The sequence below is a fragment of the Juglans regia genome, chromosome 14 (assembly GCF_001411555.2).
Source record: "Juglans regia cultivar Chandler chromosome 14, Walnut 2.0, whole genome shotgun sequence".
Taxonomy (NCBI): domain Eukaryota; kingdom Viridiplantae; phylum Streptophyta; class Magnoliopsida; order Fagales; family Juglandaceae; genus Juglans; species Juglans regia.
The window spans coordinates 2,425,468-2,448,332 of NC_049914.1; the positions used below are offsets into that span (position 1 = coordinate 2,425,468).

The following is a 22,865-nucleotide window of genomic DNA, read 5'->3' on the forward strand; positions in this document are numbered from 1 at the left end:
GTTAAAAAGAAAAAAAAAAAAAAAGCTACAGCTAGCAGCCCTTCTTCCATTCGCTACTTCTGGCGCCATTTGAATACAGCCTCTTTGTTCAAACTTCTTCATCTTCCTCGCTTCCTCTTCTAGAATCGAAAAACAAAACCTTCCTGGTTGTACACCCGCTTCTCTGTCCTGTTCAAACGTATTTTATTCATGGAAGAGAAGGAGAGCACAGTTTCTGGGCCACTTGGCAACTCAGACACTGACTCACCCCCAGCTCCGTTGAGCAACATGGCGCCACCTCAGGTGATGGTGAACATGGTTGTAGAAACGAGCCTTGGCATAACGACAGCCCCGAACACTGCAACAACCTCGATTACAGCTACTAGCATGACACCAGGGAGCGCTGAGCTTCTTGGGAAAAAGAAGATTCACGCGGGGCCAGCTTGATTCACAGAAAAGATGTACTGGTCATTGAAGAGGGGAGCTTGATTCGCAGAGAAGGGGGGAGGGGGGGGGGGGGGGGGATATGGAAGCATCGGGCTAGTCCCACAGAGTGGCATCTAAACAGAGTGGCAAAGGGGATATGGAAGCATCGGGCTAGTCCCACAGATATCCCAAACTGGTCTTAATATATCCACCAAAACGTGAAAAAACACAAACTTGGCAAAATAATTACAAGTTCAAATCCAAACAGATTAACAGTGCTTCCATTATATTTGAAATCAATGCTACAAGAGAGAGGTAGAATATATACAGTAAAATAAGCGGCATATACAAATTCTGAAGAGCAACGGAGGCTGTTGACATCCTTTCTGAATATCTTGGTTTTCCATCCTTAGAACAAATAAGAAAAAAAAAAACTATATTGGCTTGTAAAATCCAGCTAACCTGAAGATCTCCTGCTCCACCTCTTTGAGCCAGCTTTTCTCCGCCCCCGTCTTCTTGTGTGCCGAGGGAAACTTGACTTGGAAGGGGAACATGATTTTACATTAGATTGAACCTTGGGCATCGCTGTCTCTGTGGGCAGGTCTTGAGGAATAGTTGTCTGCTCTTCCAGCAGTACCTGAGGCTTCTCTATAAGCCAATCTCTGACTTCACCAAAATCATCCAAATCTTCCTTGGCAGCCTGATTATGTATTAGAATTCCTTCCTCAGTCTACAGGCATGAAGAACAAATTAGTTGTGCCATATGATAAAATGTCCAAGCAACTTTGGTGGTTTAACCAATATACAATTAACAGTCACAAATAACGGTTCATTCGGGATCTGTAACCACCAAATGAACAGAGGTGCACCGACAGGATACCAGTGTCCACGTATATGCATGGATGAGTTACATTACAGGAAAACTCCAAAAACGAGAAACACCAGCAGCTAAATCACCCGAAAATGCGACAACTTGAATAGCTTTCATGTACAGCAAAAAGTGAACTTGTAACACCCCGACCCCAAAAGTGTGATTTTATTATTATTATTACTACTACTATTTTATTGTTATCTTTATTATTATTATTTTATTAGATATGTTGGGGATTGTAATTTGTTTTGAATAGAATTTCTCTACTATACGCCTCTTTTATCTTTCTGTTTGGTCTAGGAGTTTCCTGATTTGAAATTATCCCTAACTCAAACACTTCAAAACTCTAATATCCTCTCAAGTGTTCCTTTCCTAGTGGGAGTAGTTTTCCAAAGTTTAGTCAAACTCAAACCCCTCCTCGATCACTCACGATAGCTTCCTACCCCTCATCTATAAAACCCACGAGACCCTTAGCAAAACCATGAAACTTTCACACACTAGCCACCATAGCAGCCTCGGCAGACAGAGAAAACCACTTCCCAACAGCCACCCTAGCACTACTCTTCATACCAAGTCAGCCACCTCACCGGAAACTACCACAGAGCACACCGACGGTAAGTTCTCCTTCCTCCACGACATGCGTAACCCATAAGTCCTCTGGGTCTTTGTTTTCTCCCCACCAAGAGTAAAAAACAGCCCCTGCATTTGCTCCCAGCCACCGTCAACCAACAGCCACCTCGTCGGACCACCTGCCAACCCCGTCGAGCCCACTCCCTTCCGATAAGCCCATTGCCGTCCGCTACCATTTTCCTCCCTAGTGCTTATCAGCTGGACAGAACCTCTCTCTAACTCTCTCACCCTTTTTTTCTCTCTTGCGTTGCACCATTGCCTAGAGACACCAGCCGCGTCACTGGTCACTCCCAGCCACCCAGAGCCGCCGTAGTTGCACTCAGCCCCCTCTCGGTGAGTTATCGCACAACCTCCTCTCCCATAAGCAAGTCTCCTTCCTTTTATTATTTTGTTTCAGCATCCCTAAAATACCCATGCATTACTATAAGTTTTACACAAATACCCCTCAACCTAATCTTACCGTAAGATGTGTCCCCTTTCATGTGTTTTGTTTTCAGCCTTTCCCAAAAAGCCCCTCCACTAATTCTGTAATTACCTGGATGCCCTTTTAACCCCTGTTTTGTAACCTCCTGAGCCTCTATTTTCCTTGGGCCTTAAGCCCAATCGGCTAGTGTTTCTTTAAAAGGTCACCAATTACGACATGAGATAGTGGAAGCAACGCTAAGAGGTAAATAGTATGATCATATAAATGCATGAGTACTGTGAATATTATTGTTATGTAATATGATGTGCTTATGATGATTATCTACACTACGCTAAGAGACAAGTCAAGGTTATAATCCTTTCACGATCTTTGATGAAATATGAGATTATGCTTGAATGAATGAATTTGTTGTTCGATTGATTGAATGTTACTAAAATCATATGAAAGCCATGAGATGTTCATGTAGTAATTCAAGTCAAGTATGTCATGTAATGGAATAGTCAGATTATGCAAGCTATGTCTATGTAATACTTAGATCATGTATGCGATGTTCATATAGTACTTAGATCATGTATGCCATGGAATGTCATAAAACGTTCAGAGTATGTTATGTCATGTTATGCTATGCCATGTATAAGAAAATGCCATGTTATGCTATGCTATACCATGTACAAGAATATGCCATGCTATGCTATGCCATGTATAAGAATATGCCATGTTATGTCATGTTATGCTATGCCATGTACAAGAATATGCCATATTAGAAATGTTCATGAAGCCTAATAAATTCTCATGCATTAAGAAAGATAAGAAATGTTACGGTATAACGGACTCAAGCGTGGTTAACCACAAGTTAAGTGAAACACGGACCCAAGCGTGTCTCACTCCATGTTAAGACAAGATAAACAAGATATCATGCATGCACGTTACATGTTTGCCATGATTATATATGCTTCCGCTCATGTTAATGATGAATACGTATGCTATATGAATCTGTGACAATATATGTATGTAAAGTCTTTCATAAAGTCATGTTACGTGTATGATTGCAAATCTATGAAGCTGTTATGAAGAGTCTTCAGAAATTAAGTCCATGTTAGGCCAAATTATATTTTACGGTGTGATGTGCTACTTACTGAGTATTCGACTCATTTTTGTTTGTCTTCTTGTTTTCTTCCATGTTTAATTCTTACAGATGGTGATAATGATGACGCAGAGTTGGATGGCCAGGAATAGATCTAGTACAAAGACTTAGGAAGGAATAAGTGATATGCACACCAGAATTAGATTTATTTTATGTCATTCATAGGATTAGTTTATATTCTTTTATTTTACGTTCAGTTTTCGAAACAATCATGTTCAATTCAGTTTTAATATTTTGATACTTTTCAATAAATGAGGTACTTCAGGATATAAATCTCTTTACTGGGCATTATGTTATGAATGTTAGTAACATCTCTATCCTACGGGAATGGGGTGTTACAGAACTTGTTCTATTTCACTGAGTGGCTGATAAAGTGGGACAACTTTGAATAGTTTTATGTCACAGATTATAACAAGTGAGCTAATAACCAAAACCTTTTCTCATCCTCAGTTTACTATCCATGGGCTACCAATGACAGGCAGAAAAGAAGGCTTATATGAACATAGTTACAACAATATTCTACAAACAAAAATTAAGCAGAGACCTGTAAATCATGCCACAAAAGAAACACTTACATTTTCATATAAACCCCTCACCCGAGACTGGTAATTGCTTTCAATTATACTCGAAAGAGGGTTCCCCTCCCCAAGACTGAAAACTGCACTTTCAGACATAGGTATATCTCCCATGCTACCCTCAGATATATGCCGAGAAGTAAATGGAGATTTAGCAGATAATCTATGTCCATTATCAGGAGGAGAGGCAGGACTTTGATCAGAACTGATCAATGCATCAGATGGTACAGGCAAGCTCAACTTATTTATGGAGCAGAACTTTCCAGGATTTTCACTGATCACCTTGTCAATTTGGGTCTTCAGCTTGCGAACTTGAGAATGTGCCACTTCAATCTTCGAGAGAATCTGTTCCAAGGAATTATCACCATTTCCAAATTCAAGGGATGACCATCCATCATTTATCCCAAACTCATTACCGCCATTAGTAATCTTATCTGCAGAAATTAGCATGAGAAAATTAGTGCCGATAATTATCGCTGGAGAGAAAGGCTAAACAAAACATTTTCTACAGAACTAGCAGAAAATCAACATGCTCTTTCAAGATCTAAGATCCTGCTGGAAGACATTAAGATGCACTGGACCCAGTCAAATCACCATGTTTAGATAAAATTTCTTCCGGTGCCTCAAAAAGTAAAAATACAAGGAGATATGATTAGGAGAACCATAATCAAGTCCAGCAGAGCCAAATATTGAAGGTCAAGATTAGTTGTCAGATTTGATTCAAGTATGTACCAAGATCGAACACATCACCAAGCTAGATTAGCCTTTTGAGTTGGTTCATTTAATTTTTTAATAAGCCCAAGCTTGTTCACGAGCTTCATAATTAACTTATTCTTCCTCGTATAAAGCAAATATTAATCAGTGAGATTTTATACATTTTGTGAACCAAAGTTACTTATTATTTATTAATGATTATTAAAAGCATATTGTTCAAGTTAATTAGATAAACTATTTTTTTATGGACTCATAAATATAAATTCACCAATCAAATACATATAACAACTACTATAATCTTTATCATAAAAAGAAAATTAATATTATATAATAACTTATCTGGAAATTTAGAAAATCTAGCCATTAGTCTATATGAGTATATTAAACGGTATATATATACATTCATACAAAAAAACATACACATTTTTTACACATTTTTTTTATAAGTAAAATTAAGAATTGAAGAAACATGCACATATTTATATCAAAACTCACGCTCACAAGAATTTTAGCTATATTTCCTAAAGGAAAATGATTCTAGCAAGTCTAGGACATTCAAGCCCTGCCCAAGCCTTTTGAAAAAAAAAGGGGGACCCAATGGGTCCCACTTTTTTCCCAAAGGGCGTGCGTAAGGCTTGCACACCATGGGATCATATTTTTAAATAAGTATTTTATTGATAATAGGCGAAGCCAAGTACACAAGACATATACAAGAGCCACACCTAGGCATGACTGTCTAAAGATACAAGAAATCCTTGTACGTTCATGCCATTAAAATCTATTATAGTCAACCAATAGAATAAAGTGCGCAGAAAAAAAGTTATAAGCTCATCCATTGTCCGTTCATGATCCTCAAAGCTCTAACCGTTCCTCTCCATCCATATGCACCACCATAGACAGGTCAGTATCATCTTCCACAACTGCAATTTAAGAATTACCCCGGATTCCTTGCCAACTGGCCAAAAATTCAATAACCCTTATTGGCATTACCCAAATGAGTCCCACTCTAGCGAATATATCGTTCCATAAACTCATGGCTACATCACAACGCAATAATAGATGATCCATAGACTCACCACATACATGTAGCACCAATCCAATACAATGAAGCCAAGTTTCCTTAGATTATCTAAGGTGAGAATCTTCCTTAACGAAGCTGTCCATACAAAAAAAGAAGCTTTTAGGGAGACCTTAGGGTAGGTTTGGGGGGTGAGATGAGAATTTTGTGTTTTGTTTTGAAGTTTAAAATATTAAGTTTTAATATTATTATTGTTTTGGGATTTGAAAAAGGTGTATTGGGATTTGAAAAAGTTGAATTGTTTATTATATTTTGTATGGGGATTTGAAAAAGGTGTAATGATGAGATGAGATGATAATTTTGTGTTTTGTTTTTGGCCCCAAACCTGCCCTTAGTCTTCCATATATTCTTCCATGGGAATGTTCTTGTAGAGTGTGTCATAAGAGATTTATAGTACGACTGTACAGTGTATCTCCCCTTCTTGGATGTTGACCATATCATCTTATCCGCTCCTCCAGACATACTACAAGTGTGTACAAGATTGAAGAAATCTGTAAATGTGTCAATTTTCCAATCTTGGGCAGCTCTTAGGAAAATGATGTTCCATTGGGGTGAACCGCTAGAGAGATCCATAAGCTCTGCTATGGAGGCCGCCTTTCTTTGTGCAATGTTGTATGGTATTGGGTAGGCTTCTTTGAGGATTCAATCTCCACACCATAAGTCATTCTAGAATTTTAATTCTAGACCCATCCCCAACTACAAAACGTGTTGATCGATGGAGATTGGTCCAGCCTCTTCTTATGTGTTTCCAAAGCCCCACCCCATGTTGTCCATTCACCTCATTCAAGCACCATCCTCTCCACAATCCACCATATTTTAAATCTATGATCACCCTCCGTAAAGCTCCCCATTCTTCCTGATATCTCCATAACCATTTACCCAATAAAGCCTTGTTGAAAACCAACAAATTCCGAATTCCCAACCCGCCTTCACATATAGGGGTACAAAACATAGCCCAATTCACCAAATGAAACTTGAATTCTTTGCCTATTCCCCTCCATAGGAAATCTCTTTATAATTTCTCTAACCAGTGAACCACCTTGCATGGTATTAGAAATAAGAGCATGTGCCGTCCGTGGGATCGTATTTAGCGCTACTCAATAATGGTTATTTCCTATGGAAGGTGAGAGCTTGTGCCGTCCATGGGAACGTATTTAGCGCTACTCAATAATAGATATGAAGTTGTAACAAGCTTATTCAAACAGGACGGAGCTCATTTAATAAACGATTCAAAATGTTAAAGCGCCATTCTTTTACCTAAGTGAACTGAATGAAGTCGATTTTCTATAAAATGAGCTAAATATTTTCATGGATGGCACAGTTCATTTACAGCCATAATCAAAGATATATCTTTCATTAATTTGTTGATCACACACACCCGCACACACACAATTCTATAGTTGCAAAATGCCACATAAAAGGCCATCTCTTCTTGTCTCATTAATGTTTTGACCATCAAACAACATATACTAAACACAAGCAAATGCATATTTTTTTTTTGTCAATGACTGACAAAGTTGCAAGCAAATGGACATTGATCATTCTTTTTTTGATAAGGGACATTGATGCAACATTCTATTCTTATTTCACAGCCTAACTAGTAGTCTATTAAATTGACTTTAGTACTTCTTACCTAGATTACCACAATACCCTTCTATAGGAGCACCATCAGCAATAGACCTCTTATTTTCTGTGGAAAAAAAAAAAGAGAAGTTTAAAAAACAAAACATGAATTATACTTATATGCGGCAAAATTTTGCAGCAAACGTCAAAATTTGTAAACATCATACCATAGTAGGAGAACAGGTTATGTTGTGACATATATGACATTACATCAACCGTCTCTTCAAGTCTCTTTCTTTTCTTTCTCGTCATGACCTTATTTCTAAGTTGTCTGGAAAAGGGGAGAGACTTTGCATCAAAACCTTCTAAGGTGAAGTTTTCAAATTCAAACTGCTTTCTTTGATCATATACTGCAAGTTCTCTATCGTACTTTAGTGCCTGGGACTGGAGCTCCTTAATTTGAAGTTCTATCCATTTACAGCGCCACATAAGAGGATGTATAAACTTCCTCCAATGAACTGTTAACTTTTTCTTCCTGGATGATTAGAAGCACAAATAAACCATGTGATTCTGAGAGAGTTTTTCAGTTAATAGAGGCAACAATATGTTCTCATGCATGGTAAGATAAATAATAAGAAGAAAGAATAGGTATCTCGTTCCCACTTGCTTTATGTGAGCAGATAAGAAGCAAGTACATTGTATCAGTCTAATTTGGCTGAGAAGGTTTTTGTGTTACTGTGGTCTGCAAACACTATTTTGGTTTGCGGCAGATGTAGTATATGCTATTGCAGTGGATGTAACTGGCGAAGGGCAGGAGAAATGGGATTGAGAAGAATAGAATAAAGAGATCTCACTTTGAGGGATTTTGAGAAAAGGTATGCCAACTCCTGAGATTTGACTATATCAACAGTTTAAATAACAACAGAAATCACAGGAGATTTAAAAAAGAGAAGATTCACATAAAAGATTAAACAAGTCCTTGTCTAAACACGCCAAGAAACCTTGCCCTTAATGTCATCCATTCACTCGATACAGTTTTCTTTTCCCCTCCCCAAGAGAGAAGACAAATTAAAAAGAAAAAGAAAAAAAGATTGTAATGACTACAGTTAAATAACATCATTCTCTTCTCAGAACGCATGAGAATTTGCTATAAATCTAAGACCAGCCAGAAAGACTCTGGCTCAAGGCCTGAAGTTGAAGACATCAAAGCAAACAGGCCCAACAGGTTATAAAATGATATGGGTAGGCATGGAAGAAAAACACCATTTCACAAACCTTTTAGTTTTAGCACAACATTATCAATTTCCTTAAAAACTTGAAAGTATTACTCAACAACCGGCATTTTTTTTTTTTTTATCAGTAAAAAGTAGTTATCATACTCAACAACCGACATTTAAAAAGGGTTACTTACAATTCTCACCCATAAACTACCACATCTATCACTTTGCACCCTACAGTACAAAAAGTTTCATTTTGCACCCCAAACTATATTTTTTTTTCCATTTGCACCATGAATATGATTTGGCCATTGAGATGAACAAAACAATTGGTCATATGGCACAATCTTAACAGTTAGGTTTGAATGGAGGGTGCAAAGGGAAATATACTGTAGCTTAGTGTGCTAATTGAAATTTTTTCGGTTAATAATGCAAAATGAGAAATGGATGGTAGTTTGTGGGTGAAAAGTGTGATTTCACCTCTAAAAAAACATAAAATGGAAAAAGGAGAAAACATCTCTCTAAACTTTACGTGAATACCATGATCTTAGGCTCATGAACTCTATAACTGCTACCCAATAGATAAGAAACCAGCAATACATACAATAAATAATTCAAACCAGCGAGTACCTTATTCTAAAGGCATCAAAGCATCCATCATATACTGATGCATTACTTGCACACAATTGCGACTCATCATCAGTCAAGATCAAGCCACTCTCAGTCCCAGATTCTGTATCACCAAAAGAACTTGAATGCTCAGTCACATCTTGGCATTCACCTTCAACCGGTACAGCATCATTTGTATCAATAATGTCGGTTATATTAAGCTCCATATTCTTGATTCCATCATGTTCACCAGCTCGCTCAACTAATAACTCTTCCACACCAAAGGTGTTGTCCTCACAATTACTTGCACATTGCAGAAGTTTATCTTCTGAGCCTTCAGGGGCAATTACATTGTCCTTACTAACCGAAATTTCCATAGCAGCTTTCGACTTTCCTTGGAGCTCTAAATCAGGGCCCATACTGCAACATGATACAAACTCAGCTCATTATTTTGGCAGTCGAGATCTTACAATATACCAGCAGCACAATCAAAAACAATTAAGTCAAAACTGAATTTACATGAATTCCATATTAACTCAAAATGACCTATTAGAAGGCTGCAAAGGAGGGATTTTATGTAAGGCCACAATGTTGAAAATCATTTCACTCGAATTTTTTCACGCCCCCTACCCGGGGTGAACCCTTTTAACTTGAAATCCACAAAATATAAAACTTAGATACAATAATCCTCCAAAATCAAATACCTCAAAAATCCTTCCAAAGAAAGTAAACTCAACACTACTACAATTTCTCTAAAATCTCAGCAATCCACTTATGCCACCTGGCACTTATCACACCTTTCTCTTATAATCTTGTCATGCGCCATCTAAATTGTCACAACCATCAAAGTCATTGGAAAAAAAAAAATGGTGGAGATAAATGGGTGAGTCCACCGACTTAGTAAGCAACGAATCTATACTAGTTAGGGGTGCTACCGGAAAGGGCAGCCTTAATCACGGGAAAGGGAAGGAAATCGAGGAAATCAAGTGAGAAATATATATATATATATGTTATATATATATATATATATATAGAGAGAGAGAGAGAGAGAGGCTTACCGGTTCGGTGGACCACGGTAGCGGTGTGCAACCTGTGCGTGAAACGAGCGGCAGCAGTGGAGAGATGTGAGAGATGAGAGAGAGACGGAGAAAGGTGAGAGAGACGTCGGAGGGGGTGTGCGGCACAGAGGTATCGTGAGAGAGCCGTTTGTTGATATTTGGGCTTGGACCTAGGCTTTGGGCTGGGTCATGAAAGATTTCCTATTTTCCCATAAGAGAGAACTTTCATTCAAGAATCGAGAACTCGCCATAGAATTCCCAAAAAATTTATGAAATAGCAGCGAAAAGATTGAATTAAGAATGAAGACAACAAATATTGTATTCCAGAAAAAACATCAAAATATATCCCGGAAAAAAAATCTCTTGAATCCAATCAGAGTTGCACTTTTCCCAATGTTTAGAAAAAATTATAACGTATTTCAATAAACTGGAAAAATAAACATAAATCATCAAAAGAAATTGATCACTCGTGAAAACAATCTTCACCAATTATTGCCGCTTCATACTGAAGAATAACTTCTCAGAAAATAATCTACATTAACCAATGAAAGTTATACCCACAAGACATACTGACTTCTCGAGTTCTAAAACCCTAACCAATCCGGTTATAGCCTGAAAAACCCTAAACCCAAGAGAGGGGGGGGGGGGGGCAGAGAGAATACCTGGGCTTGCGTAGTAGTTCGGTGAGAGAGATGGGGAGTAGGGCACCACGGGAGAAAGTCGGCACGGTGCCGGTGACTGACGGAGCCAAACTTGACAGAAATTTTGGAATTTTATGATCGGTCTTGAAGGAAAAGAAAACATCAGTATCTACGGACAAGTGAAAATTGGTACCTGACTCGTGGAAGAAGTAGGCACGTGGGGTCCAGTGGTTTTGCAACTTTTGCTGTGTTCGCTCCCAGAATTGGGCCTGTTGGGCTACAACATTGGCTTTACTCTCGCGACGGGACAAGCATATGCCTAAGCGAGAATAATGGGATCCAGGACTATTTAAATGAGGGGGAAAAAAGTCCAAATCAAGAAACATTAAGAAATCAGAATTTGGTTTGATAAAGATAGGTTGTCACAAAGCTTGCAATTTTTAGCATTTGAATTGTAGGTATGGCTATCAACATTTTCTTTTTTTAATTTCTTGAACTGTATGTTGGGTGTTGGTTATGCATGAATATTGTCAAATTCATAAAGGGGCATTAACTCTGTTTAAGAGTTCATAATCAAAGAATAATTATGATTTTTGAGGGGTAGATACCACTTCCACAAACTAATCAAATCATATTTTTTTGTTTTTTCCTAAGTTGGTCTCTCAACATCAAATTCATGAAAGTAGCTCAAAATTATTAACTTCAACGGTACTTTAGATTAAATTTAAAATTGTTACCCGTAGCCCAAGTAGTAAGTGTGAACTTGTGAACATGAGCTTCATGCCACAGGTTCGATTCTCTCTGAGATCAAATTGGGATTTAAGTGGGAAGTCATAACTGTGGGTCAAAGTGCTAGTCTTTACGAAAGTTTAAGTTTAATGAATAAGGATCATCAGGATTCAAATTCAGGATCTTTATTTTGATATCATGTGAAATCACTATTTATTCAAAAAATCTAAATTGATAGAAAGATATAGATTTTTATTATTTATTATATATCTTAATAAACACAAAAAAGAAGTTGCAACATTATTGTAGTTTTTTTTATTTTTCTTGGCAACTCAATATTGTTGTACTTTTCAATGATAAGATGTGATGGAAGGTGGCATTGGCAAACGAAACCCAAAAACCCTATTCTCTCATCTCATAAACTCAGTCGCCGCCACCCTTCTAAAAAAACTCAAACTAGAGGAGGGGGTTAGAGCTTTGGCTCCGCCTTCCCTCCTCTCTCATCCCTTCTCCTTATTATTTATAATTTTTATTTTATTTTTCTTGTATTGTTTATTTTTTCATTTACAGTATGGTAAAATGTAGATGCGTTGTTCTCCAGAACCAAACAACCACCATGCGCGGCCTAAAATGCACTCGTGACATCCACGGGCCACCGCAAGGAGAGATTTATCGCCGTCACATGCGACTTTTTTGGGATCAAGGCCATTGGTTTCTTTAGACCTGACGTTCCGCCGTAATTTCAGGGTGACGCGACCATAGTCTCGATATTTGCATTTTTTTATTTTCTCTAAAGTTGAAAATGTGGATCTACAGCTTTCCAAGCTGTAATTCGTTATTTTTTCATGTATCTTTTAGTTTTTTGTTACTTCTTTTGTTTTAGGTTAAAAAAAAAAACACAATCTTTTAGATTTTTATCAATAAAGTATGTCATCTACTCTGTCTTAGACAGATTGTTGAATTGTTTAATTATGTCTTAAGACAGAATGTAGAATTTATTAAATTTATCTTAGAACAGAATATTGTTTTTCAATGATTTTATGTAGAGAGATAAAATAATAGACTAGATCATGTAAGTCATAAAAGAATATGTATATTATTGAGCCTTAAAAATAATAATTAATTTATATTCTGTATATCTTGTATCAAAATTATAATATTTCATTATAAATGAATACGGTTTGCTCTACCTAAAAAAAAAAAAAAACATTATTGTAGTTGCCTCCATTTTACATACGGATAATGTTTGACCGACAGCCGGTTGGAGAAAATGTCAGCTGTTGGAACTTCCAATGTTTTTTACCATCCAACTTGGAAGGGTAGTTGGAGTTGGCGCATTGTTTCCAGGCTCTCGAGCTAATCTCTCTCTCTCTCTCTCTGCAGAGTTCTAACTTCTAACTTCTGACAGTACATGAACCTCCAACCCGGAAATCCTCTATCCTCAAAACTCGAAATCAAAACCTCAAAAACTTCGGACAAGATCTTGATGCTGGTGTAACTAAAAACCAGACACCCTCCTAACACCAATGGCTTCTCTACCATCGTCAGCCATCCTTGTCTTCATCTGCATGCTTGCTCTGGTCCCGCTTGTTCACTCTGTTCCTTTCATTGTCTTGCATGGTAATTTTTACCATTCTTCTTCTTACTCCCTCAGTTTTTCTGGGTTGTGTGCATTTTTTTTCCAGTTTCTATGGTTTCTTGCTTCGTATACTAGTTGACCGTCTACGCTGTTCCCGTTTCCCTTTTTTTGTTCCCCTTTTAATAAAATAAATCACTAGTGAGTTAATGATTGAATATAGATATTTTCATGACTTTCTAAAGGAATTTATTTCATGGTATGTCACCGTCTCCTAGCTTTCCGCAGTTCCATTTTATTTTAGTATCCATTTCATTGAGTATGTGTGATTTCCAAATGATATTTCACCGGGAGTTTCGTCTATTATTCATGAATTCTTCGATCAGAATCTGCATTTTTGAAATGTTCTTTGAACAGCATCTGCTTCACATGGTGCGAGGTATATTTGATCGTTGATATATGTTTTGACCCAAAATATATTCAAAAGTTTTCTTCGTTTGTTGGAGTTCCTGTCACACATTTAATTGCCAAGAAACTTTTGGGAAAGAAAATAATTTACTTTGGGTTCTAATTGCTTTTAGCCTTATCTGGGTATCAAGAAACAGAAATCCTTATCCGGTTGACTTACTTTGTTGATTGCTTATTGGTCAGAAACCAAATCACAACAAAGACCACAAGACTCTATTCTACCAAATTTGTTTTCCTTCTATTAAAGCGACTGGAAAAGCAGTACGATTGTATGAAATATAAAATTCTTTCATAAAATGCTTGCAAGTAGTTAGATAGCCATTTCATCACACCAAGCTCGGTCTCTGCTCTCAAACATGACAGAAATTACTCTTCGACTGACTCAAGTTAATGGGTCCTATATTAGAGCCAGATTTTGTGATATTGTACTTACTGTTTGCACAAAAAATGGGTTTGTTGCACTCAACCACACATTGAGTGGAACTCTATGCCAAGTGATGCAGTTAGTCACTTCTCCCTTGAAAACCTTTTCTACTTACTGACATTTTATATTCATTTTGGGGCAGGCATTAGTGATAAGTGCAGCAGTCGGGGGGTCGCAAAATTCACAGAGCTTTTGAGCAACTGGTCTGGCTCTCAAGGATATTGCGTGTATGGTATTATTTTTTAGTTTATTATGTTTATGATTTATTCTCTGTTTGATAATATATCAAAACCTGAGCCCAATGTCTAGGCCATACATCCATGTCGCCTTCTTTTTGCTTAGCTGCAAGTGGGACATAAGACTATATTCAGGGGACCCCCTCTAGGTGTAGACAGCTGCCTATCTCTGGCATAAAATGATCTATTAGATAACTTTCCTTTGAAAAGATTGGAAAATTGTTATATAACTTAAACTATCGTCCAGAATGTGAAACCTAGGTCAGTCTGTCTTCAAATTGTGCTCAACTATTATTTGTGGAGAGCCTAAATCCTAATACAACGGATCAGCATGCATAGCAATTTTTCACTGGGAGTTTCCTGCTTATTGCTTGCTGTCTTTCTCTATATGTGGTATTATGAAATCTGATCAGGCTTGTATCCAATGTATATTCAACAAGCGAAATGTTGGGTAAATCTTGAATATAATCATATGTAATTTTTCTCTGCAGAGAAATTGGAGATGGAGGATGGGATTCCTGGACTATGCCGCTATTGGAACAGGTGCCACTTGAACTGATAGTATGACGAGTGCTTTTCATGTAGAATTCTCCAATTTAATGATTTACTAACCATTTATATAAATTTTGTTCTCAGACTGCTATTGCTTGTGAGAAGGTGGTGAAGTTGTTTGGTAATGGCATTTTGTTTCCTCTTCTTGGAATTGAAGCATGATATATTTCCACCAAGTTTTTTGTTTCTATATGCAGGTGAAGAATATTAGTGAACTAAGTGAGGGTTACAACATAGTTGGACTTTCTCAGGTAACTAACATGGGAAGTCCTAACTTATCTACTTCTGGTGTACTTGGGTGGCACTCCCTTGGACTTCCTTTTTAATGAGTTTATTTGGGAAAAAAAATAGTAGAATGGATGGAGACAAGTGACAACAAGATCTTTTATTTATATGCTTGGAACTTGCAAATTTAAATTAAAGTCCTTCAAAATTGCATAAAAAATGGACTCGCTTGGACCCACTAATCCAGGGACATTTAATCTGCAAATATTATAAACACCACTATAGATTTGGTCATTTGTGTTCCCAAGTTCAGTGGAGAGCATGATGAGCTTTGGTGACATCCACTTAATTATGAATTCTCAGAACCTCAAATCACTCCCTTTCAGTGTTCAAGATTTGATGCTGATAATAGAAAAAGGTGGGTAGGGGGAGCTGGGGTGTTCATAATGAGTGCCTAAGATAGTTCTTGGACCATTGGATCAACCAGATCAAAGTAACATATCTGTGTTAAAAGCATTATATGATATAATACTTTTAAAATTGCAAACCGGATAATATTTCATCTATAGATTCATAGATGAAAAAAAGAAAAGAAAATTAAAATAGGATTGGCTGGGTGAAACATGGAGCATTCTTCATGTAAGATTGAGAAGCGTTGTTAGGCTTTCTAGTTTTGTAATTAGATTGCATTGCATTTATCTCAATTTTCTTGTCTTTTCCTTTTCCACCATCCAAAGTTCCGTAGTTTTTTACATATCGATAACATCTAACACGGTCATTTTGTTACACAGGGTACCTTGATTGGTCGAGGGGTGGTTGAATGGTGTGATGGGGCCCCTCCTGTAAGAGAATCTGATAATAACTTTGATAGTGCTTTTCATATTTTTAGTCCGCGTATATTGATCACTGTTGAGTTGCTTTTTTATTTGTTATAATTATGATGACATTATAGTTTAGAATGTCCACACATCCACGCTGGGCTTGTACATATATCGCTACATTGTTATTTCATATGCTGCACTTGCAGTGCCTTCCAGGTGACAAAGAAACTTCATCTTGGCAAATCGAATCGATAATGCAGAAACTTCTTAAAGCCAAATACTTTTTACACATTTCCGTGCTAATTGATACTTTGCTTCTCAAAGATACTTGGTACCAAGGACATTAACCTCTGGGATCAATGCAATGAATGTACAATAATTGTTTGGTAGACAATTTTATTGGAGTCAAATTCTCCTACACACATCACAATGCTTGCATTGATCGTCCATCACTATAGGCACACAGCTTTTGGCTAAAGCCTCTGGTCCTGGGGCCTTTGATCTATCAATTTCAAAGTACTTATTGGAGCTTTCCAATGCCTTGACACAACCTTCTGATTCCATCCATCTAAGGTCCTGTACTAACCTCTCTGGCAAATGAAGTGGGTATAAAATACCAGATTGTCCAACTTAATTATGTCTGCCTTTTACCACTACATGCCTGTATAAATCTCTTTTTCCTCATTGATCAGCTACCTTGTGGAAGTACTTCATATTCTATCATTCTCCACCATTTTACCTAAGATTGGCTAATATGTCTTGTATTGTTTATTCATTAAATGTAGCAAACAGGCCACAATTAGGTATTAATAAAAGATCCTCAAATGGAGCACCATTTGTGGAACCAATGCAGTTGCTGTCTTTAAAACAGGTCATACAATTACCAATGCCCCATGTCAGGATATGAAAGCCACAAAATACCTGATCCTTCTCCATCATCTCCATCATTATTTCTTCTCCTTTATTTTTTTTCCTCCCACGTGACTTGCTTTTACCACTCTTATTTAGTATTTTACTTATGTTGTCTCATTCTATATATGTCTACAGGTTAAGAATTTCATATCGTTGGCTGGTCCTCATGCCGGTATTGCTTCAATTCCATTTTGTGGAGTATGTGCTTCTCTAACCTCGTGATATGAAATTATTTTTCGACACTTTTAATAATTTTTTACGTTTAAAGCATATATGGTTATTGGAGTGAATAGAGTTTATCGTAAAATTGTGTTGGGCAGGACAAGCTCTAGGTAGGGAGATCTAAATAGCTTGCCATTATCTTAAAGTACTAAAAATTTTGCGTTAATACTTCCATCCATAGTATCTTACAGTATAAAAAGGATTGCAAATTTCAGTTTTATCAACCCTTCACAAACCTCAAAATGCAGTATCCACTTTTTGTTTTTGATATGTAATCATAAGAATTTTATAAATAGAAAAAGGCAAAGCCCAGGTACACAGGTAGTATACAAGAGAAACACCTAATTAGGGTTCACAATCGATAGGAGAACGTCATTTAGACCGTTACAAACAATTGTTCCCGCCCATAAAAGCAATAACTTAAAGAATAAGAGTTTTAGTTCCTCTTTTGTTCTCTCACAATCTTCAAAGCTTCTTGCATTTCTTTTCCTCCAGATACACCAACACATACAAATAGGAACCATACGCCAAATGGCTGCCACTTGTAAGTTATCCTGAATGCCTTGCCAACTTGCAAGGAAGTCCACCAAACTAAGAGGCATGACCCATGACAAATCGACTCTTGTAAAAAAATCATCCCACATGCTCTTGGCCACCTCACAATGAAGAAACAAAAGATCTACTGATTCTCCATGCATCTTACACATACTACACAAATCCAACACAATTACCCGACGCTTCCTCAAATTATTTGTAGTCAGGATCTTGTCCAATGATGATGTCCAAACAAAAAAAGCTGCTTTTGAAAGAGCTTTCGTCTGCCATATACTCTTCCACAGGAACTTGGTTAGTCCAGGACCCGTTAAAGCTTGGTAAAAAGATCTAACAATGAAGTTGTCTTTCTTAGAATGACTCCAGTGCATCTTATCCCCTGTATCCCTTGACATATTTACTGAATACAATGTCGCAAAAAACTCTAAAATAATCTCCACATCCCAATCTTGGGCTGCCGAATGAGGTCAATATTCCATTGAGGTTGGCCATTGGAAAGGATCAAAAGATCGGCAATCGCTGCATCCTTTTCCCTTGTGAGCTCGAAAATAGCAGGAAATGCGTCTTTAAAGCTTTGGTCACCACACCATTTATCATACCAAAATCTGACGCGAGAACCATCACCCACCACAATATGTTCATGTCCTCGAAAGGTCTCCCAATGTCCCCTTATAAATTTCCATAACCCCACTCCATGTGTGCCCCGTACCTCATTCTAGCACGAACCTCCCCAAGTCTCTCCAAATTTAGAGTCTGACCAACTTCCATGGGACCTCCCTTTCAAGTTGGTATCTCCACAGCCATTTACCCATGAGAGATTGATTGAATTTCGTCAAGTGGCGAATCCTCAAACCTCCCCCATAAATAGGAGTGCAAACTGATGACCAATTAACCAGATGGAATTTGAACTCATCCCCCAATCTACTCCACAAGAAATCCCTTTGTAACTTCTATATCCGGTTAGCTACCTTTGTAGGAAGCGGGAATAAGAACAAAAAGTAAGTGGATAAGTTTGAAAGAGTGCTTTTGATCAAAATCAACCTGCCACCTTTCGACAAATATAGTCTCTTCCAAGAAGCCAATCTACGCTCCACTTTTTCGACCACATCATCCCAAATTCTTTCAGATTTAAATGAGACACCCAATGGTAGGCCAAGATACTTAAGAGACATGAAGAAACCTTGCATCCCAAGAGGGTAGCTAAAGACTCCACATCATGAACAACCCCCCATTGGCACTAATTTGGACTTTGAAAGGTTAATTCTCAAGCCTAAAGTAGCTTCGAAGCAAAGGAGTGGTGCCCTTAATGCTTGAATGTGTCCAAGCTGGGCACTACAAAAAATAAGAGTGTCATTGGCAAATAGCAGGCGAGAGATGTTAAGCTTGCCATTCCCCACAGGACAACCTTAAAGAAACCCCCCATCCACCAGGCCCTCAATCATTTTACTTAGACCTTCCATGATGAATAAAAAAAGTAGAGGAGAAAGAGAATCACCCTGTCTCAATCCATGAGAGGAGTTGAAGAAACCCACCGGTGATCCATTCACCAATATAGAGAATCGTACTAAAGAGATACAAAATTCTATCAATTTCTGTCATTTCCCCTCAAATCCACATCTTGTAAGAAGATAAAGTAAGAATCGCCAATTGACATAGTCATAAGCTTTCTCCATGTCTAGTTTACAAAGCAACCCAGGTTCTCTAGATTTTAATCTTCCATCCAAAATTTCATTTGCAATGAGGAGAGAATCAATTATTTTTCTACCTTTTACAAATGCATTTTGTGGCTTCGAAATTAGCTTTTCCACGATTGAGCTCAATCTATTCGCAAGCACTTTGGAGAGAATCTTATACACCGTATTCACAAGACTAATGGGACGATAGTCTCTAATATCTACCGACCCCGTCTTTTTGGGAATGAGTGCTAGAAAGGTAGAATTAAGACTCTTTTTGAAACTAGCATTAGCATGAAAATTATGAAAGAATTGCATAAGGTCTTCCTTAATCACCTCCTAACAAGTTTGAAAGAATCCTATAGTAAATCGGTCCGGACCCGGAGCCTCATCGCTAGCCATACTTCTGATTACTTTGCACACTTCCTCTTCTGCATACGGCCTCTCTAGCCATCCTGCGCTCTGCTGATCTATTGCTGAAAAAGTTAAATTGTCCACTTTTGGTCTCCAATTGTGTTCTTCAGACAACAGTTGTAGATAATACTGCTCAATATGATTTTTGATTATCGCTTGGTCCGAGGAAACTACCCCATCTACCATCAGTGTATCAATAGCATTGTTCCTCTTGTGAAAGTTAGCCACCCTATGAAAAAATTCCGTACACTTATCCCCCTCTTTAAGCCATAGTGCCCTTGATTTCTGTCTCCATGAAATCTCCTCCATCAGAGTTACTCTTTCAAGTTCAGCAACGACCTGACTCTTGCGAATTTTTTCAAGTTCAGCTGGAGTTCTAGCTTCCTCCTCTCCCTCTAGAACCTGCAGTTCTTCAACAAGGGAGTGCTTTTGTTGAGGTACATTGCGAAAAACTTGTTCGTTCCATTGCTTTAGGTCCTGTTTTAGCGCTTTCAGCTTTTTAGCCATTATGAAGCTTGGAGAGCCTTGAAAATTGTAAGCATTCCACCATAATCTAACCCTGTCTACAAAACCATCAATTTTAAGCCCCGTATTCTCAAATTTAAAATACCTTCTACCCCCTTGGATGCCTCCACAGTCTAAAAGAATGGGGAAATGGAGAGTAAATGCAGTACCTACTGAAACTTACTGACTTGAAAGAAAAGAAAATTGAAAATGGATCATAGATGTAAATGCCGATCATAATGGGAATTTATTATAATATGTCATTTTTGAAACAGGAAGCTATGCTCCTGTTTAGCGCATTATCCACTTTCCACTACATATATCATTGAAGGAAAATCGAATAATTTTAATTGTTGAAGTTAAACCAAAGTGTAAAATTATATAGCTAATCAAGTTAGTAATTCTCATTCAAAGTTATGAGTCTTTTAGTTTTTCTAACGCTTTCTTTTTGTCGTCTCAACTCATGTCTTAATTTTATAATCAATGGATACGTAAAAGTTATTAAATTTTAGAAGAATTTAAAGAACGTATACATCATTACTATTGATGGCTAATTTTACTTTGGCATACTATATAACAAGCTCGTGGTCCTTCTCCTCACCACAAAAAGTTCTGAGGAGCAATATCACTAACATAGAAACAAAGGAGAGTGTGAGGGAGAGAGATCAATGTGCGCATCCAAAGTATGGAGATCAGGTGCTAACTTTGACACTCTTTTTTGAGATTTCATTTATCGTATAATGGCTCAAGGTATCAAACTTAGTTACATAGAGTATATTTTATTTAATAAGTTTAATTATTTCTTCACAATAATTCAGAATATTGCACCCATCTTTCTGATAGTTTATACTCCTTAAACTTCTGCAGTGTAGACTTTATGCAAGAGACTTGGTAATCTAGTATTAAATTGTATCACTTCGATACCACTTCGGAAAATAAAATTTGGACTTGGGTGCTCTATAAGGATGTTGAGGAAAAAAAGTAAATAATGAATATCTTTTATGCAGTTACTTTTCCTGATTGAATGTGTTAATAATGTGTGTATATATGAACTACATTATAACTTGATATGCTGTATTTTGCAGTCTGAGTGGTTCTGCATTCTCATGGACACTTTAATCGAGTTAGAGGTCTACAGTGACTTTGTCCAGGTTTAACCCTTTTTTGAGTTGAAGCTTATGATGTTTTACAGTTACACTGAGTCTATTCTTAAGGAATAGTTCGACTAATTTGTTCTCCTGTGTTTTTCTTATTATTTTGTCACTGTCAACATTAAATACCATTTAACTAATCGCTGTTGGGATTGCAGGAACACTTGGCTCCCAGTGGTTATGTTAAAATTCCAACTGTGAGTATAACCACCTTTGCTTACAGATCTATAGTAAAGCTGATATGTTGCAGGTTCTCTTGAATTAACTTGTCTTTGAATCTTCAATGGTAGATCCACAACTCACGTTGGGGAAAGTTGGGGGTTGCTTATATTTTCAGTTCATCTAATTGCTACCTTCTCAATATTGCTACCATGACATTTTCTGATAGTAAGATCTAAAGATCATTTTTTTCCTTTCTTCAGGATATCAGTGCCTATTTAAAAGGATGTAAGTTTCTCCCAAAGCTTAACAATGAGATCAACACTACAAGAAATTCCACCTATAAGGAGCGATTTTCAAGCTTAGATAATTTGGTACTTATCATGGTGAGAGTTGCAAAGTTGTGTTCTGTTTCTGTGACCTTTTTCCTGATCCACTAAAAACGATGCAAGCTACAACTTTTCTGACAAGTTTGGTGATACTTCCTCTCTTTGATTGCATTTTAGTTTGAGCAGGACACGGTTTTAGTACCCAAGGAAACCTCCTGGTTTGGATATTACCCAGATGGAGCCTTTGACCCAATTTTGCCAGCACAAGAGGTAATCTATCTTTCATCTTAATTTACCTTCTTGAGAGCAATATATCTTCTGTGCTAGGCTTCTGTAGATGACTTTATTTGTTAAATATTGCTGAAGACTAACATCCATGCAATCTTAACATCATTGAAGCATATTCCAACTGTTCAAATTTCCAAGTGATACCCATGAATTGTTTCCCTTTGTTTTCCGATTAGTTTCTATACCATATTTCGTTCCCTGCAGACTCTGCTCTATACTGAAGACTGGATTGGTTTGAAAATCCTGGATGAAGCTGGAAAAGTTAAATTCATAAACGTTTCAGGGGGTCATTTGCAGATTTCCCAAAGCGACATGAAAGAGTATATAGTGCCTTACTTGGAAGATCAAGCATCAATACAGATGATGAGAAGAGAAATTTCATCTTATAAATGGCTGTCATCAATGTGGAATTCCCTGTTGGAACTGGTTGGGTTTACAGAGGATCAACCATTGCTGCGCACCATGGATTAATTTGACTGCTGTCTTCCAACGTGTATTTTAATTTATTTTTTTATTTTAGGATTATCACCTGTGGACCCATTTCATGTCAAGACCCTGCAAAGCAAACAACCTCAAATCTTATTTTTCACAATTCTTATTAATTATCAGGTCGCTTAAAATTATAATTTTATCCAGTTCATATTTGGTTTTTGGTCTCTCCTCTTTAGCTCCTTTTGTCCAAACCCCACACTAATTCTTTG

General features: G+C 37.4%; 2 protein-coding genes across 2 annotated transcripts; one reads left to right on the plus strand and one right to left on the minus strand.

Moving 5' to 3' along the window:
- Positions 1 to 658: 658 nt before the first annotated feature.
- Positions 659 to 11,119, minus strand: LOC109016538. Its single transcript, XM_018998941.2, has 6 exons — positions 10,951 to 11,119; positions 9,252 to 9,650; positions 7,632 to 7,939; positions 7,475 to 7,531; positions 4,050 to 4,483; positions 659 to 1,135 (listed from the first exon to the last, which is right to left on the minus strand). The coding sequence occupies exons 2-6, from the start codon at positions 9,647 to 9,649 to the stop codon at positions 863 to 865; spliced, it is 1,470 nt and encodes a 489-aa protein (XP_018854486.1). The 5' UTR covers position 9,650; positions 10,951 to 11,119; the 3' UTR covers positions 659 to 862.
- Positions 11,120 to 12,973: 1,854 nt separating this feature from the next.
- On the plus strand, positions 12,974 to 22,804 carry LOC109016494 (palmitoyl-protein thioesterase 1). Its single transcript, XM_018998905.2, has 12 exons — positions 12,974 to 13,278; positions 14,269 to 14,353; positions 14,854 to 14,905; positions 14,999 to 15,019; positions 15,112 to 15,165; positions 15,931 to 15,981; positions 17,008 to 17,070; positions 21,323 to 21,388; positions 21,547 to 21,585; positions 21,811 to 21,933; positions 22,054 to 22,146; positions 22,369 to 22,804. Exons 1-12 carry the CDS (start codon positions 13,185 to 13,187, stop codon positions 22,633 to 22,635), a joined length of 1,008 nt encoding a protein of 335 aa, XP_018854450.1. The 5' UTR covers positions 12,974 to 13,184; the 3' UTR covers positions 22,636 to 22,804.
- Positions 22,805 to 22,865: the final 61 nt, after the last annotated feature.

Bases quoted from the DNA above. Each gene is read 5' to 3' on its own strand.
- LOC109016538 (XM_018998941.2), bottom strand. From the start codon at position 9,649: ATGGGCCCTGATTTAGAGCTCCAAGGAAAGTCGAAAGCTGCTATGGAA. The intron at 7,532-7,631 runs GTATGATGTTTA...TTTTTTCCACAG, and splicing joins TAACCTGTTCTCCTACTATG to AAAATAAGAGGTCTATTGCT. The intron at 1,136-4,049 runs GTAAGTGTTTCT...TCATGCCTGTAG, and splicing joins TGAGGGGTTTATATGAAAAT to ACTGAGGAAGGAATTCTAAT.
- LOC109016494 (XM_018998905.2), top strand. From the start codon at position 13,185: ATGGCTTCTCTACCATCGTCAGCCATCCTTGTCTTCATCTGCATGCTT. The intron at 15,166-15,930 runs GTAACTAACATG...TTTGTTACACAG, and splicing joins ACATAGTTGGACTTTCTCAG to GGTACCTTGATTGGTCGAGG. The intron at 22,147-22,368 runs GTAATCTATCTT...CGTTCCCTGCAG, and splicing joins CAATTTTGCCAGCACAAGAG to ACTCTGCTCTATACTGAAGA.